This window comes from Opisthorchis viverrini, assembly GCF_000715545.1.
Source record: "Opisthorchis viverrini unplaced genomic scaffold opera_v5_63, whole genome shotgun sequence".
Lineage (NCBI taxonomy): Eukaryota > Metazoa > Platyhelminthes > Trematoda > Opisthorchiida > Opisthorchiidae > Opisthorchis > Opisthorchis viverrini.
The window spans coordinates 1,168,444-1,187,997 of NW_008751719.1; the positions used below are offsets into that span (position 1 = coordinate 1,168,444).

The 19,554-nt window shown below is 42.1% G+C and overlaps 1 protein-coding gene across 1 annotated transcript in view; it reads left to right on the forward strand.

The window, feature by feature from the left end:
- Window positions 1-1,578: 1,578 nt before the first annotated feature.
- Window positions 1,579-19,554, forward strand: part of T265_04048 (hypothetical protein) — a gene marked incomplete at both ends in the record, with an annotated part of 26,908 nt that continues 8,932 nt past the window's right edge. Inside the window, 3 exons of the mRNA XM_009168683.1 lie at window positions 1,579-2,182; window positions 6,179-6,259; window positions 16,119-16,283. Coding sequence (XP_009166947.1) covers window positions 1,622-2,182; window positions 6,179-6,259; window positions 16,119-16,283 — 807 coding nt within the window. The remainder of the gene's footprint in view (window positions 2,183-6,178; window positions 6,260-16,118; window positions 16,284-19,554) is intronic.

Below are 19,554 nucleotides of genomic sequence, written 5' to 3' on the forward strand. Positions count from 1 at the left end.
CTACGGCAATGCCCCAAGATAAACAATATTAGTTAGAGCAAACAGTTTATGCACAAAACCTATATGCTTTAATAGGGATATCAGTCGGATTTTTACCTTACCGTGAGCTTCCATTTTCTGTGTGTGCGATGAATGACACGCCATAAGCAACTCTCTTGATGAGCTCCAAGAATGATGAAACCGGCTGTGGGCTGTCAAGGAGCTTTCAGCAACCCTATGAGTAGTGCATTACAAAAAATATATGTATCGCGATACCTCGAATACCGTATCGACCGAAACATGAGGCAGCCTGGCGCAGAACATTTAGTTACCTGGAAACACCAAAACTGAGAGATTCAGCTGGGTTCCAGGTGAGTCTTTTGAAAAACCAAATTAGTTTGTAAATCAATGTATATATTCACCTCTCTTACTGTTCGATTTATTTTTGTCCAGAAAAATCATTGGCGCTAACTGTAACACTAGCTCACGAGATACGAACAAATTGAAACTATTTTATGCTGAGAAATTTTTTATGAATCTGAGGTACTAAGAAATCACTGATGGCTTCAGTGAAAGGTTTGCTGACGCATTGTTGGGACACCGGCGCTCAGGCCTGACAAGCTAGAGTAACTCTGCGTGGGCATGTGAAATACCTGTACCTTTGGTGGTGCCCGGATACGAACATCCGGTAGCTTCTAGATCTAATACTTCCGATGGTTTTTGCGATGGTATTAGTATAAGTATGGCTTCCGGATGGGTTATGTAGCGACTGGGTTGTTCCTAAATCAGTTTTAGCTCCACCACATCATGCAAAACAGTGGACAGCTTCGTCTCTCATGTTATGGGTCATTGACAGTCCTTGCGCGTTTGTTTTCACCATAAAGTAACCTTTTGCTCATCATCGCAAACAGTTAAGCTACTAAGCTACTACGGCATGGAGACTTAAAAAAACATTAGCTTATGCTAGAGAAGTTACGCCCAAAGAATCCCGACCCGATTATCTTCTATCTTCTCAGTCTAGCCAAGCCACATCCGAAATGACTGAAACAACGTGTACATTGACCTCATTTTTGTTTCACACTATTTGGGACGCTCAGCTAGTGTGCGTTCGCTGTTCTGTTAGGAAACAATGATGTAACTATATCCCATCGGTACAAACAAGGAGTTTACGCACTGCCTAAAATTCAAAGCACTGTACATTGCAAAACGCATTCGGTTGCGAATTGAGTTGGTAATGAGAAGAAACTCAACTGAATCCCAGGAGTTTATTTCTGCATTCCTCAAAGGAATGCAGAAGACAGCATACAAGACTTCATTTGATCTTCTTCGCCCGGTGGCAGACGCTTCGTTCAGCCGTATAAGCGGTTACTTGACAGAGTTTTATTGTTACCATTTCGCAATGCCTATAAAAATGTCGGATGTATTTTTTTCAAAACAATACCTCGAAATTGTCGAAGATGACCAGTGATTAGAAGCTGTACAGACAGTGGATAATTTTCGTAATATTTTGCGGGTTACCTAATGAGAACCAGTTTTTATGTGTCCGAATTATTTTTTGAATAGTCTACCCCTCTTGTGCAAAAACTGTTTCCATTTATGCAGCTTTCATGCACTCTCCGTCAAACTAGAAGAAGACAAAACTATGCCAGTCAAAGGTGTTTTTGTGAGTGAAAGCTCTGAAACTACTTTAAGTCGCCTATTCCGAACGACTCGCTGCTTCCTGGCTGAATTTCTCGGTACCGCTCTTATTTGCTACGTGAGCGTCATCTACCAACATGGCCCGGTTCCTGCGGCCTTTGTTGTCGGTCTCACCCTGGCATGGATAGCCTGGGTTTTCGGCCCCGTCAGTGGAGCGCATGTTAATCCGGTTGTGTCGCTGATGATGCTATTGGTGAGGAAGGTGTGGTTCCTGGACGCACTGATCTACATTGTTGCCCAACTTCTTGGATCAATGGCCGGCTCGTGGATTGGCACGTTAGCTGTACCAGCTGTGGATGCAGGAAATACGCTGGGCATGACCACCATAAGTGCAAATATTACTGTTGGACAAGCAATCGGACTGGAGATTGTGGCAACCGCTCTACTCCTATTAGTCATTCTTTCAGCAGTTGACGAACTTCGCCCTAAACCCTGGAATGTGGGGAACGTTACCATATTTCCATTTATCTTTGGGGCAACCTTGGCACTTTTGGCATCTCTGCTGGTGAGTTACTAACTTTGTGCTTACATCCATATTTAGGCTTACTAACTCCTAACTTAAGTTATTGAAAGTAATGGCTTTATTGACAGAATAAGGCATTTGCTTTTCTTGAGTCAACCATCACATCATCCTCTCAATCATAATTCCCTTTCGCTGTTCCAACTCCTCGTTTTGACTTCGCTTTTTACCCTACCTTTACATATCAACCCTGTCAACAGCCTGGATAAGTATGGCTGGCGTGAATCAATTCACTTGGCAATACTGGCCACACGCAAACTCTCAATCCATTTGATTATTCTGAATACGTGGCCGCATAAAGATTACAAAGTAGTACACTCTGCAGAAAATTGCTGAAAACTTTCTGACAGAACACTACCGATTTTACGTTTCTTTAGATTCGTTCGGGGGGTACAGTTTTTTAATTTCCGTCACCCTTATGTTCTACTTGAACCAAAATTGGAATCGCTTCGACAACTACTCTAATTTTCAAATGGTTCAGCTGAATATTTCTTGAAGGATATACCTCACTCAGTGTGCTGCACAAAAGCCACCTTATGATTCGTTCGATACCCGAGGTGTCGTAATACATCGTCTAGGTAAAACACTTGTTATGAGAATCATCTTTTGTCTAGACGATGTGTATTTGTGAGATATTTTGGTTCTACTATACCTCAAAACACACTCTACCAATACTTATACTTGCATATGACTGTTTGGCAAGCTGCCGGAGGGTTTTCAGCGACGTTCTAAGTAGTGTGTCACATCTAAAGTCTATCTAATTTCCCCACCCTCGACAGTGTATCAGTTAGCCAGGTCGTCTCAGACGTTATCTTCCTAAATTAATTCCGTTATGGTATTGCGTTTCGATAAACTGCCATGAATGGTAGGTCGCAGCTTAAAGCTAATGTCTACACTACTCAGAACCTCATTTATCCATTGTATTGTGGGCCTGTCTGAATGATTTTTCTAGGCTATTTCTGCAGCTAACTTTCATACCTGAAGACATCTTGACTACTGTACAGAATAATTGCACGCCAGGCAAGAAATATACACATGTTTTACACTTTTGGGTTGGTTTGTGCAGGCAAATACTTCTTTTGTGTTCACCATGAAATTTAAGGTGTATAAGTCTGGTTTGGATCACTAAAACATTTCGCCTCGACCATTTGCAACATTTTGACAATTTAACGTAACGGGGAGTGCAATTATTGGTTACATTAAAGGCGGACAAGGAAAGAGATCGTTTACGCATGAATAAACAGCGTGAGGTTATATGGCTTTGTATTGGGTAAACTTGCAAATTACACCTCAGAACCATACCACTTTTGGGTTGACGATAGTCGAATATCGATCCATCATTTGCATGAATTGGTTATATCACACCAACTGTACTTCATTTTTATCGAAAGTGCGTATGCAGACATGAGAATTACATTTGTTTATCAGACCAAATGATACATGAACATAGAAAGCCCAAATAAGTGGAACTGTCCTTCTGAAAGAGCCGTCTACTTAATACATGCATGATTGACCTATGTTTCTTTGGCGTCCTTGTATTTGGTCTCTTTATCCGGTTAACCGATATGGGTGCATTGCAAATACTCCATAACGTCACCTAATTACTTGCCTTTCAACATTTTGCACTTGTAAGACAGCTGATGAATTAGTTGGATTACTTTATGCTTGTTCACAAAAGCTTTGTTCTGTATACGATAGGATCGTTTACGGAACTCAAATTGAGCGAAAACTCGTCGTCTTTGCGTACCGTTTCCGAGACAGCGTCAAACAAGCCCAGAAAAACATGTAGGCACAATTACTAAAATATCACTGGGTATCCCGTACATTAGTATAAAAATCATGCGCTGGAAACAGACATCCACGTGCTTGCACTCAAAGGGGACTTACAAGTAACTAAGGTGACTCAACTCACAACCATACAGTTGAACTAAACCGAGATATCACCCGGAAGCATCATACTGTCCGTGAACTCTTACTCAGATCGAAGGAATCGTTCGAAGAATGGGTTCAGTGGTACCTCGAAAACCTTAAAAATGAAAAAGAAAGTAAACTTCCAGTAGGTTTGAAACCACTGGTCTCAACGGTAGGTTACTGAACAAACCTGAAATGAATGTACATAACTTTTCGTCTGAATCACTCAGAAAGGCCAATTTCGGGGTTCCATGCACCGCAGCAAACTGTCGCCTATCTTGTTGCTCTTGGATACAGTTTGGGGTTGAACTCTGTAAACCGTGAACCCATGAGAAGCGAAACCACTCTAATTAGGCAATGAGTGAGACTATCCTAAAAAGCTTTTAGTCCGTTTGGGTTATTTCCATCATCACCAGGGAGCCACAAAACGTGCCGTTCAAATGACGCACTGATAGTTTAGCTCAGGGTAGTACAAAGCGAAATAGACCAGGCGATAAACAAATATGCAGAGTTTTATACCCATCAGTACAGAGGAGAATCTACTTTGTGTGCGTGCTTGATGGACATTGAAAATTCGTTTTGACTGAAAACAGGATCGGATGATCCGAAGTCGGCGCTGTTAAAGAATAGTTCTCCACCAAACATTTTAACATGCCACACGGTGAAAGACTGAAGTAAAACACCTCTGTTGATGGGGGTCTGGTTCGAGAAGAACTGCTGTTTATGGGTTATCATGATATAAAAGTACTATCGTGATTGTGAACCTACTTAGAGAGGCCTATTTATAATGCAGCAAGGCTTGGAGTAATATTTACAGGCTGATCTGTCGGTAACCTCCTGATTTCCGACTACAACGAGTTGTTAAACCCTCCGTAATTGTGAGCTGTAGTCATAGAGGCATGGATTTTAAGAAAAATGCCCGACAGAGTCGCCCTGCCCCGTGTGCTACATAGCCTCGACTTACAGACTCCATCTTCATTTCTCCCAAACGACTTTCAGTGCTATTTTTACAGTGCAGCTACACCAGCAAAAAGGAAAGAGTAAACTGTTCCCAACAACACCAGAGACAACAAGTATAAGTTCGTTTAACTGTGCATTGTGAACCCAAAAGACATTCGCATGTTTTAGTCTAACTTCGGTCTCAAACGATCTTAGCAGAATAGCAGACAGGCTAACGGGATCAATAGATCAAAGTAAAATTGTTGCTACAAGCTGAATAAACCTATGTTTTTTTGATCTCTTGTAACCAGTCTCAATATTCGGTCATTTTGTGTGGCTGTTTTTTGGAACCTTCGCATTACAGCCTAATTATTTGTGTTTTCATCCTTCGCAGCTGTGACTTGCTATGCTTCTGAAAATAACTATAAGCAATAAAGCTCATGGTTCACGAAAGTCTCTTGTAAAACATACCTACATTTCGTTCAAATTCGCTTTGAGCGTCAACCGAACAACCACGCAAGCATATTTTGATTTGAAGGAAGACAAGAACACCCAACACAACATGCAACTGAAATTTAGCTCCATCCGTTTCTCGTGGAAAAAAATATAAACGTTAGATGAACAGGACCGAACCAGACCACCTCGAAGATATACGATCCCCCCAACTCCTGAAATGTGTACAGGCGTTAAAAAGCACAAAATCGTTCGTCTTCTGGTCAGACACTTTGCAAACGCACAGTATGATGAAATTAAATGTCTTATTATATGCATCATGTCTTGAAAGCAGTGGAAGACAAGGTCTCGTCTGACTGTTCTTCAAGCGTCTGAGCTGCAAAACGGTTCAGTGAAGATTTCTCCATTTGTATGGTACTGTTATTTTGTGGAGGAAAATGTTGGTAGCTCAGGTAGCGTAGATGGTCGTTGGCATGTTTGCACAACCACTAATTTACCGCTACGCACCACTACGCTCCCCAATAATGCACTGATGATGTCACCTCGATTGGTGATGAAACTTTTGCTATCGAATAGCCCAGCTCAGCATACAAACCAACGACCGGTAATGTTATTTTTCACGCATCTTTTTTAAGAATCGGGTTTCAAATTAACTTTCTCATTATCTTTATATAACAGGGAGATCTTACCGGGGCGAGTATGAACCCAGCAAGAAGCTTCGGTCCTGCCGTCGTGAATAATAATTTCACCGATTTATGGGTAAGTCCCCTGAAACATTTTCATCCGTCTTTTAGTATGGCGTGAACCAGCTTAGTTAACGATATGATATTGTTGAAAGGCTCTCAGGTTACCACAGATACTCTCGTTTTCAAGCCAATTCGGCTATGATAATACACTCAGCTTGATCTAGCTGAATATCTCGTTTATGATAGTACGCTTCAGTTGGATTGAGTGTCCTGTCAAAAATAAATTCATGTGCAAATGGGAGTATGTTTTGGAACCTGTCTAATTTACGTTCAATCAGAGCAAAAGGTTGAGGGAATCTTGGAGACCGGGCCTATCTGCCCAACTTAGGTAAAAATCGGTCGTGCACCCAAGTTACTTCTGAGATAGCCTATGTACACTGTGCGTGAGTTTTTATAAGCTCAGAGTAAACGGTGTGAAACCGCCATAGATAAAGGAGCGAGTTGATTTGTCATACTAGCGTGCAGCATCCCTTCGTTAGTTTGTTGATTTACCCAAATAACTAGTTTAGGGAGAGAACACCACTGAGCTCGTACAACCCTTTCCCTCCCCNGGGAGAGAAAACTACTGAGCTCGTACAAACCTTTCCCTACCCACCCAACATGCGGTGAATAGTTTGCTTTGAAATTGTGGCATTATATATTTTGCCGCATCCAAAACCGGATATGTCCGAAAGCAGTTGCAGACTGATAACGACTGTTTGTTTTGTTGCAAACTAATACAAACAGGCTTCAAATCAAAGTGGTAAACTGCGTTGCCCTATTCGGGACAACATCCGGGCACACTTCGTAGTCAACTATCAGACAATTTTGTTGTAGGTCAGCTGGTTTCTCATTTGTTTGCTTAGTTCGGAAATTTTTTAGCAGATGTTTCGTCACCAATCCTGGGGACATCACCAGTGCGCGTCTGGACGATTTTATCTCGCTTTATAAACCCCCCCAGGCTAACAATGAAATTTAGAAATTACACTTACCCCGAATAAAGGTGATTTTTTCACGAGCCGCTAGAGTTTCGATCGGTTTGTGAGCACTTGTTTTTCCATCTGAGTGATTAACTGGTTTTACCTTAAGTGCTGAAGTGTCCTAGGGGACTAAGCAAATCGGTATTCATGACTGCCTGCATATTCTCCAAAGTTCGCGTTGAATCCGACCGGATGAATAAACTCATGCGATTATTCAGGCGCATGTTGCTGATAGGCATCATATGAATTTATTTGAATAACAATTTATTGAGAAGCACTCTGAAATAATCAGCACTCTAAAGGTTGTACTTTACAGCTTCCGACGCATAAAATATATGCTGACTATCAACTGAGGCCACCAAAACTCTAGACGTCTTTAGCGTCCATTGAACCAGCGACCAGCCAGACTTTTGATTTCAAAGCCTAATTCGGAATTGGTTCAAAAGAATCGACAGGAAGATATCCTGGTAATGGTAGTAACGCCTTTCGGCGCCTAGCTGCCATACCACTCAAAGAAGGCAGATGGGCTGGGATACTGCCAGGTCTCTCAAGTAGAGAGGAACAGTCGAGATGCATTGGTTTGGTTCAAACCACGAAGCTTCCGACCAGTCGTTTCGTGCCTAAACGATCGTGCTATTTTTAACGCAGAGCACACAAGGATTGGAACCTATATCCTATAGACTTATGGTGAAGCTTTATACTATTCCTGTGAAGGACAGAATCAGAACTACGTCTACTTCAGGAGCAGGGAGAAAGTTGGGACTGGCTAGCGTGTTGCTTCTTATGCGGTTAAATGACTCACAGATTGGTTATTCATACGATGGAAACTAACGAATTTGTACGTTTTGTTCGGCTTCCATGGGCCTAGGAACAACCAACATCACGTTTGAAAAAGTCCTCATCGAATTATTATATCACTCTCTCCAGATTAGCAACATGACGACGCAGTCACGAAATTTTGTTTCACGTAGAATTTATCCCGCAAGACGACGCCGCGACCTAGCCACTTTAGTCAACTAAGGCGACGACATCACAGCTACTGCAGCCTTTGGGCTGTAGACAGCATTGGAAGGAGCAGCGTTAAAACAGGAAACTTCGGGTGAGCCGCGCTGAACGGGATGAATTTCGGGCCAATGATCCAATGGTTAAGCTGTGAAACAACATTTCCTTCAGTCACTAAGTTCGCCCTTCACGAGTGGGTTTTATTGAGCTCAACTAGCTACTAGCCACTGCAAATTTCAATGAGTCGGCTCACGATCACTCAAACATATAAGTCTTTGACCCTTTTCACACTAAGCACTGTCGACCTGGCTAATGATCAAAACAGACTGTATCGTATGATACAAAGTTCTCAGGGTATTCTCTGCCGGTTCTAGCGCTATTTTACTATTAGCGCAAGTTCTCTGTATACGCGCAAGTGAACTGGATTAACTGTGCAGTCATGTGATGGTCATGGGCTATGAAGGTGCAAAGTGGCCACAAGTACGCAACCAGTGGAAGGTAGCACAAGCTTGTTGCGTCAAAATCTGCATGCTGATGTAAAATAGAAGAATTAGCATTCAGCCTCGAACATCCTGTAAGTTCTTCTGGGCTGCAAGACAAAAGTCAGAGTACTGCGAATGCCAGTGCCACGTGACCAGCAGATGATATGTTGCTGGATGTTTTCTACCATAATGTTTCCTGTTGCTGCAGCTGGAAGGTATCCACAAGTGAGATGAACTAGTAAGACAACGGAAAGCTTACAAACATGGTGTAACGAATCCGTGTGATTTATGAGCCTACGTAGAAACTTGTTCCTGGGCGCAGACATTCAAAACTGCAATCATTGCCACCATTACCAAAATATCTGTCATTACACAGTAGTACATGAATATTTTGTTAAATAACCGTAAATATTACAGTTTTCGTTTTGCGAGATTTAAGTGTCCCGTAAGAATAAGCTGTGAAAGATGACTCTATCATAGTGAACGCCAGTATACGCATATCATCGTGCACTTAGCTAAGATAATTATTGAATGATATGCAGTTTGTGTACAGATCCCGATTGAAAGGATATAAAACTCCTAGTTCCAACAGTTGTTTTAATCAAACCAGTATTTTATTGTTAGGTGGCTTCCGGATTTGAGGGATGAATGTTCACATTGCTGAAGAAACTTTCTTGTCAAGATGGGTCTGCATAAAAAGGGGAAGACAATGGGACGAGTACCTAGAACATGTAAGAACTCATCTGCAGTGCATGTACCTGGTTGTGCTGCGGTTTGGACTCTGGACATGTGATGTACAATTAGAGCTTATCACCGCTACTCCAGCAGCGCACACTAGATATCTGAATTATCACGTATGAAAAGGTAGACATTTTCAAACGAGAGTGACGTGGGAATTAGTTCTACAAATTCATCAACCTCTACAACTAGTCGAAAATGATCTAACTGGAATTGATCAACGATGGTTGAATGCATGGTCAATATCGAATTACTTCGTACCAGCGCTTCACATCCGGTGTGACCTGCATTGGAACTTCAATGTTCTTAGTTGATCAGGTTTCGTTGATCCGCAAGGATTCTAAACAATTTGTCTGAGACGGACTGACCCCCATGTAACACATTTTGGACAGATTTGTAGAACGGATTTCATAAGGACGTGATGACAGATATTTTACCAATTTTAGAGTGCACATTTCGATTGTATGCTTATATGTATAAAAATGTATATAATGTTTGGTATGGTTTTTTGTCTCGTGCAGCCTAATAAAATTCGGAGATGAGGGGATGACTGAAATTAGCCTTAGACGATGATCTTACTTGTCCCCCAAGCTTGAAGTCTGGTTTTACATATGCGCTCCTCTGTCATATTGGGAATATGAGTAGAATAACAGGCGGTACCCACTGTCCGTTTTCAAACATAGTACATCAAGTCACATGTATCAGTACACCTTTTATCTGTCTTTGATAGGTCATTTGAACGGTATCACTAAGCTGTGACTGAACCAGCATTGCTTGTGAAGTCAGTGTTGCTCTATTTCTGAGTGACTTTTCGAGAACAGCTTTTTAACAGCCACCGGTCACTTCAGAAGACTTCCCGAGAGACTCCGTGAGGCTCTTTGAGGCTTGAGTGCAATTTGTTTGTTTGTCTCTTTGAGTAGCTTAATGTCTGCAGCAAGCATCGCGTAACGACCATTTACGAAAACCGAAATTGGGGTTTGGTTTCAAGAGACTATCTCTTACTTACGAGGCTTGAGTGTTGTTTGTTTGTCTCTTTGAGTAGCTTAATGTCTGCAGCAAGCATCGCGTAACGACCATTTACGAAAACCGAAATTGGGGTTTGGTTTCAAGAGACTATCTCTTACTTACGACGAAGACCACTCTAGTGGAAACCCTAGTTTTCTCATTCACGAGGGTGTATTCAACGAATCCAGTTAGGGACCTTCCCCGGAACTACTAATGAACCTCAGAAATTGATATTCATTTACGTAGCACGCAATATTTACAGCGGAATTTTGCTGTAGAAACAACGCTTTTGAAGCGATCCATGTTGGCTGGATCCGTCAGGCCTTGTTTCAAGGTCGAGTTCTTGCCAGAAGCGACGGCTTTTCGAAGTAAATCTATTTGGTTCTACCTTTCAGATATTGCCTTCAAAGTGAATGCATGTTGTGCAATAATTTTAGCCATCAAATGCGACTTCGGGACGGGCACGAAACTGACAGCTTTTGTCAAATGCTCTCTTGCGATGACCTCTTTAAAAGCAGAAGGCTGCCGTTGAAGATAAATGGTCACAGAGCAGCACCAAAGGTGAAAGGAAATGAAGAGGGATTTCGGCTGATTATGTTACCTACGTTTACGAGTAACGATGCAGGGGTACAGTATTTCTTCCTCCTGGAACTTCATCAAGACTAGCAAGTACATTGTGGAAGCAAGTTTGAAAACATGGCTGCTTTCTCCTTATAGTATCAGTGATAGAAAGTAGAAGGGGAAACCTTTTGGTTCTCCAACTTGTTGACTTATTACCTAAATGAAAGAATTACAACGGATATTCCCACTGATCCAGGTTTGTTAGGTGACAGTCACGTTAAACAGTTTGCATAACAAGCACATCTGACACATTATCACGTCACATTATTAGATTTTCATTGCTATACTACGTTTGTCCTGACTAGTAATTTAGCCCCGGATGCGCGTGCAGCACTTTTGCTTGAAAAATTCCATATTTGAAATATCGACGTAAGGCAATATAGCTGGATGATAACATGAAGTAACGTATGGTTGCTCAATATCTCTAGTTCTCAAGAATGGGTCGTGTCGTAAGATGGAAATCCCTTTTTGTAAGCGCTTATCTTGTTTGGTGGTTCGTATCCAAGTTGGACAAGATGGAATGAGTTGAAATGACACGAACTAGATATGCAAAATTACTGGACGTCTGGAGAATCCATGACGGAACACACCACTCTTAAGGTTGCTCTGGGATCATTGACAGCCTCCAGCCGAAGATTACATAAGCTAAGATCTAGATAAATCTCCCGTTAAGAATAAATTAGTTTTCAAATGGGTGCATTCAGCGAAATACGTCTAATTTAGATTCAAGTAGAACATAATGTTGAAAGGAACTCAGGGACTGCGTCTACCTGATGAGTTCAGAGATGGTTGAAACGGGTCGTGAGATTCGAAGGGTTTTCACCCAACATATGAATTATGGTCCTTCAAAAAATGTACCACAATCCCGAGCATCCTCCCAAATACGTTACGAAGTGACTTTTTTCAGAGCGAATTTACTTTAGAAATACCGTAAATGAGGGATTCACATGGCATTGATTTGAATTTTTCCTTAAAAATCAATTAGTTGGAAAATCCTGACGGAAGATGCTGAATGGCACTCAAGTGAGACCTCATGACGCAGGCGCATAAGGCACTTAATACCGTTCTTATTGATCGGCCGGCCAGGAGGAAATGATCCATTTCGGAAGAAACACTTTAAAATCTTTTGGATATGTTTGACGTTGAAAGCCTAGGCTATGAGCCACTGAGCGTACCATTCTTAGGAGCAAATGCGCCGTTTTATTTGACGTTTTTTCGCCCCTCCTTTCACACAGCATTTAGTTATATTGAGTGACAAGTGATTTTTTTGCCATTTGGGCGATGAAAAATTGGCCGCGATGGTGCAAAAGTTACTCTCACGATGGTTACCTTCAGTGGCAAGGTGTTCTATAATACTGACGACTGCAGATTTAACTTATTGACAGCTTTTCGACACTGTTAATACAAAACTCACCAAAGTACCAGTGCGGTAGTAGACTATCTCCTTCATCCACTGGTTACATTCTGCAAACACAAGGATAGAGCAACGTGACAGTAACCGCCCTGGATCTTCGCACCTCTTTTCACTCAGTTGTCCACTCATCATCACCGACAAATTTCCCATCATTCAAAATCAAACACAGACCCTCCATTTGCGATGACCACAATATTGTGCTAGGTGGAAACTATAAACTTGTGGGGCTGGGATACCGATCTTATACTCTACCTTTCTGTCACATCATGAAAAGTGCACGAAAACTTTATAGAAAATACGAGTAGTTTTTTGCACGATAATGAAGTCCCTGCAACTCTGTCCTTCCAATGTTGAAAGGGTGATTCCATACTGTAGCGAAACTATTTTGGAGTTTGACAGTAAGTTTCTTAAAAACTTAATAATTAATTTGCATATTGTTGCCTCATGCTTCGGTCCTGGGCATGCTGCATCCGAGGATGTTGTATCCTCAGGGAAAAGTAACCTGAGACGTTCTGTCTGCGTTTTGTGTTGTCCCCAGATAACATGAACGGTCACCTTCTGTATACGTGCTCTTAGTAACAGGATTCATTAGCGGGGTAGCTAATGCTTAGCAGTAAATATTCAGGAGAGATCTGATACTTATAGTATTGTGACGGTGTGTACACTTTATCTGTTGACATTTTCTTTCCTTTGACACTCATTATTTAGGCGTTGCCGCCTGGAACCTTCGGAAAATTCCATAAGCTTCCAGTGAATATCTATCAGCCTTTCAGTAAAGGTCTCCCTACTCAACCGTACCCCCCAAGCTAACTGCTCCAGCCATAGGGCTATTGGCTTATCCCTATTCACAACACCGCTACTAGCTACAATAAAACTGAGCTCACTTATCAAGCCTAGAGGCACTGGGTGGGTTGTGGAATTCAGCGACCACATCTCATTACTTTAAGCGCTTTCGCAGCATCTTACATGCAACTAATCAACTAAGGTTGTTTTCCCTAACTTCAGGAGAGCATTCGGCTCTATGACATAGTTAGCCAGCAAGAAATGCCCTTGAATTTTGTGAATATTCTTCACTTCGCATGTGCCCGTCTTTCTGGTTGCGTTAGGGTTTGTGATAAGCTGTCATGAATTTTCCCTCTGACCAGTAGACTTCGCTAGGGATGTTCCCCATCCACTTTCGTCCACTGTTGTCATGGAAATGAATTTGGAATGTACGCTTCAAGGGACTGCGGATATGGGTGACAAAATAATATCCACAGAAAGATTAGCACACTTGGATTACCGTTCTGTTGTCTTTTGGTCACAAGTTTGCACAAACTATTCCACACAGCTCAACAAGCGTGGTCCCCTGTTCGGGTATTCTCTTTTTCAATCTTGAAGTGCAAATTCCTACTTCAGGATTCCATATTCTTATGTACCCCTTTAAAACTCCAATATGAGGAGCCTGATTTTGTTGATGTGTTTGCTTGACTTGATGGCGGTACAACTCTTGAATACACTGCGCTGAAGAATATCAATGGGTGCATCATCAATGCACGAACGAAGTTCGTCAACTTGTCTTACCACTAGCTTCAGTAACGAATATCACTGAGGTAGAAGTGCCACGTGTACAGAAATACAATATGGCTGTCAGTCATAGCCTGGTTTATCTGAAGGTCATCAAGTATGCTGTCACGGGCACCTCCTCAGTGTGGCAGCAGTTGACTGGCTGCTGCTTGTATGGAGTAAGAGAGTATACAGGGAAGTACTGGGTGGTGAACCAGTTTCTTCTGAGCGGCAGATAAGGCCTGTTACGTTAAGGTAGTTGAGGCATGTACTACATATGCCCGATCGCTGTCTACGCAAAAAATCATGCTTTCCGCTCCAAAACTTCGTTGCCCGGACATCTGCCATCATGGTGAGCGTTGTGCGATTTTGGAACCTTCCTGAGTAGGGTTCACGTGATTCGGCTTGCGTGCAATTGGAGACCTGGCAGCAACTGGCACTTAGTCTGTTTCACTGGTCAGTTCTAGGGCGCACTGCTCGGCTCATTTCTATTTGTCGTTGTTTGTTGTGCTTGTGTTGGGTAAGTCATACTTTGAGTTGATACTATTGATGACGATGTTTGGACGATTATTTCCACAGTCTGGGGAGGTATGGTTCTCTTGATCTTGGTAGTTTTCCCTGGGGTATAGGGTTTGTCGTGATAAGTCTCCACTGTTCTCTCTCTCTATTCCACGTTCTAATGAGTCTTCCTTCTTCCACGGTTGTATGCCGGTTAAGCATCAGGTTCCAATATTGCAGTATGCCCTGTGGTCATTGAATATAACGACAACGATTGAACAGCATAACAACATGCTGATTTAGGAATTTTGCGATGTACCTTGTGTGATCTACGTTGGGTTAGAAAAGGGTTGAAGACCCTCTGTAAACAGCATTCGTATTTACGTGATAAGGCTATTTTGGTACCAAAGTGTGGACAAATAAGGGGAGGCTTTAAGAATGAACGTTAGTTATCGCTTACCCAAGAATCACAAGCGGTCGCAACATCCTTAGTGTTGGTCAGAGAGGGATATAATAATATAATATAAAACACACAAGATGTATTATATGTATTATATGTATTATATGTATTATATGTATTATATGTATTATATGTATTATATGTATTATAATATAATTAAAACACACAAGATGTATTATATGTATTATATGTATTATATGTATTATATATAATACATGTAATATAATACATAGTATAATGTAATAATACACGTATAGCCTATGGTTTTCAAGCATAATTTGTTGTCATTAGCCACACAATCTGATCGGTGAAAGCTCGGCCCAGAGAAAACAGCCCGGAACTTAGTCATAAGATCGCCCAACTGCATCTCAATAAAGACGATGACGCTGAGTTTTTCGAGCTGCAATCACATAGTAAAATCAGTGACGCTGGAAAAGCGTGAAAGTTCCCAGTTGATCCGGTTTTACAAAGTAAACTGAGGGTTTACAGAATCTCAGCGTGGAAAATAGTCAACAAGTGGTCAAAGAAGTGACATTGGACACATTTCTGAAGCTTTTTGACGGTAAGTACAATCAAAGATGTTAAGAAAACTGACCGGATGAGGGAACAATTTTATTTACCCCAAAGGCGTCCTTTCTAAAAAGTACTCTGCGATGTTTATAAGATGAGGCATTGTTCAACTAACTGTTTAGTCATTAAACTACAAGTTTCCGTCTCCTGGGCGGAGAATAAAGATGTGATTCCCGCTCTGTGCAACTTATCTGAAATAATACCCTCTCCGCTACCACTGAATTTATTGATAATGTCAGCGCAGGCTACATCTCGTTGTCCCACCCAAAATACGGCAACTCCCTAAGGTGACCGATTGTGATAGGCTCTCAAAAGCAATTTAGAGCGAGATGAGTCTGAAGAAGCACGTGAGTCATAGCGTTCTGTTGATGGCTTTTCCAAGGGCAAGAACGTTGATTGAGCGGACTACCCAGCACAATGCAATAAACTAGTTCGCCATATACTCTTCAAGGGAAAATGAATATGCAATCAGCCTACTTAGTAATCAATCAGCAGTTAAACTTTCGCATTTGACATGCAAATTTATATTAGAAGCGCGGGTAAGAGATTCTTTCAAATATGATTCAATTCTCTTCAAGGTATACATTGTGGGACCATTTATCGGTGCATTGCTGGCGACGGTGTTGTATGAATTCCTATTGACGGAAGGAGCATGCTGCAACCGTGTGAAAGCCTGGTTTACCGAGGCGGATTACGATCGAGCCAGAGATTATCGTGTACCTGATGGAAATTCCCTCAATTTAGTCAACTAATCTGGTACGTTCACGACTGAATAACTGTTTTCACATGAGTGCACCAGGACTTCTTTCCTGGTTAAATCACATCCATGTGGGGGTGCAATTAGGGTATATAATATACAAAATGTTCTAAACCAACAATATTACGCTGCCTTGTTGGGTGGAAGGAGCATTGAGAACGGAGATGGAGACAAGGAATTGGAAAATTTCCAGAGTCACTTTGATCGGTTGAGGCTGATTGAAGCTGGCATAATTTCCTGGAACGCCACGGATTCGGATGTTGTGCTGCCCGTGATACCTCGTGGCCTGAGACGGAAGCTTATCGTCGAACGCCATGAGATGGCACATACAGGGTGCACCAAGACGTACGACTTACTTCGACGGAAGGCCTACTGGCCCGAGATGAGAAATGAAGTGGTAATGTGGATTATATGGCTCCCTGTAGGAGGTGCCAACTGATGAAAGGGAACACGACAGGGGCAACCCATCCCACGGACCCGATTCCTGTCTCAGAAATCGGCGAGTTGTGGTCCATTGACGTCATGAGCCCCCTTCCGGTGACAACCATCGGGAATCAATACATCGCGATAATGGCAGAATACATGTCGTGGTGGATTGAGACGGCAGCCGTGTCTAATCAGCTGCCGACGACGATCAGTGGAGTGGTAATGCACCGCATCGTGACCAACCATGGGGTGCCAAAAATGATCCTAACCAATCAAGGGCCTTGCTTCAATAGCGAAGAGTTTAAGAATTGCAGAAGCTGGGTATTAGACAGCTAAGGACGGCACCATACTACCCGCAAACAAATGGCCTAACCGAACGTAATAACCGAACGATCAAGGAGTGGCTGGCGGCCAAAGGAGGTGACTGGGAAATGAACTTGCTAGCTCATCGTGCTTCCATACAGTCAACCACAGGCAAGTTACCGTTTATGGTGATATAGGGTCGACATCCGCGCCCTTTAGTTGATCAAAAAATTGGGTTGTGACCGGAAATACGCTTGTCTCCGGAGCAGTTGGAGGAAGAAAGAAGGGGAGTTCGAAAAAACTTGACCGCCATTCAGGAAAGGACTAAGCAGAAAACGGCAAGTAGAAAGGCACGAACATTCCACATAGGCACAAAGGTCAGGTGGAATGATCACCAGAATCCTGGAAACAGTGGGATGGTGTCGCGGAAGCCAGGCGGTCGGTGACAAGGGCCGTTTGTCGTTACCGACCACCGGGGGAACGCCTATACAATGCAAGATGGTCGGAGATCGAAAAGAGTAAATGGGACGCGGCTTCGTAAGTGGCATGATACACCCAACGCGTGGCTGAGTAGACCCGCCGCCCAAGCCGACCTGACGGAGGTAAATGAAAATCGATGGCATGCGAACGAGCTTTAGGGGTGGAGATGTGTAACGGTAATACTACTGATGGAGAGGCATGCGAGTAGTATGTTTTGTTCTTGTAAATTCGCTTCGCGTCTCCTGAAAAGGAATATCTGTTGCGGAATTCTTGGAGTTGCCCTGTCGCATTCGCCTGGATTTGAGCAATGAATGATCGGGGCCAATGAATATTCAGGAAAGTTTAAGAAGACGCGTTTAGGAGAATATGGATGTTCAGTTTTTGTAAATAGGATGCAGATGAGAGTTTTGCTTCCCTGTTCAATAGTCTGTAACTGGTCATTTGGCATTTTCTGATAAATAACTTCGCAGCGAAGGCCTCCTTTTGCTGCAAATTCTTGAGTCAAGTTCACACGAACCCTCATGGTAACGACTACAGGCCAGTGAATATTTATGTACTATACCGAAGACTGCAGTTGCTCAACTGCGCGGAGTACCAAACAAGTGGTGGGCTTGGTGCCTTCCTTCGGGTTACTACGTTGTGCAGGTAACGTGCTTTAATTTGCTGTTAACGCCAGTCAAACGATTTCGGACCGCAGGTGAGAGGCATTATATATAACACTCTTAACTGCCTTCATTTATACTCACGGACAAGTTGGAATTTAGGTAATTAAATCTAATATTGTCTGGCCTATAATTAACTGCTAGAAATGAAGAATCAAAGTTTGTTTTCAATAATGAAGTTTTGCCTGATCGTTTTGAAAGAAACATTAGCGCTAACTACTGAAAACATTTTGCGAAATTGGATGCAGAATACCCGTTCAGTTTTAAAATTCTGTCTCCCTGGTCGGGAAATTAAGTTATTATGATAAAAGCTGACTGACCTATTCGCACACTCAGTATTCCAAAAAACTACCATACTAAGGAAAAAAACGAGTAATACACACTATTGAACGAACGCCGCTTTCCTGGAATCAAAACCCAGCCCAAACTACATATGTTGTAGGTTGGTGACTCGGTGTAAGTAGAGCGTTTCTTATTTGACTTTGTTACCTGGAGGATCGTAAACACTACTCTCAGCGGTCCTAGTAGGCGTTATTCGATGGGACATAGGCTGCGTATCAAATATGAGCAACCACCGTTTTAAAATTTAATCTATTTGTTTAATAAAACCATCCTGATCAGTATGGGTAGGTAGCGTCTTTTACGTTCTGCAGGTTAAAGTCCAACAGGGGTCCCATATGCTTGAGTAACTCGAACATCAGAGCACGCCGAAGTGCCTTGAAGTTGGCATCATTATTGATGTAGATTTTTGAATAAGAGAGAAGCTAACAGCTCTCAACAAGGCGCGTATACAACAGAAATTGTTACGCCCAAAAAGGATGAAATCTGGAATGAACTGAATGGTTCCTCTGGGATAAGCGTCTTGTTTTTACTTACAAATGGGTTAAGGAGCACAAACAGGTGGAAAATCCTTAAAAAAGAGAACCCATCAACAAAATTATCAATTACTGGGTGAGGAAAATTAATTTGTGATTACTTTGGCTAACTGAAAGTACCCATTTGTAACGAAAAAATAAGTTTTGTGTGATACATTTCCTACTAGTAGTTTTATTGAGGAATTGTGTACAAAGTCAAGAGGACAAAAAAGTCGAAAATTATCTTAGAAGAGAAGCGATATCTAGTGATCTGCTGCTGTCAGACTAGTTGAATGAAAAGCGGACTCGTTTGCAAGTTCATCCATTGTAACCGTGAGACCGACTTTATCCCAGCTGAATCCCTCACCCATCAGTGGTTTGTCCCAACAAGGAGTGAAACTTGTCCATTGTGATTTAGATGCTTGCATAGTTCTATATTTGGATTATGTTCAACTGCCTAATGTTTTCAGGCAAAAGCGCTACCAACTAAGGCAAAAAAAACAAACGATTGTTCTCTGAGATGCATGTTGAA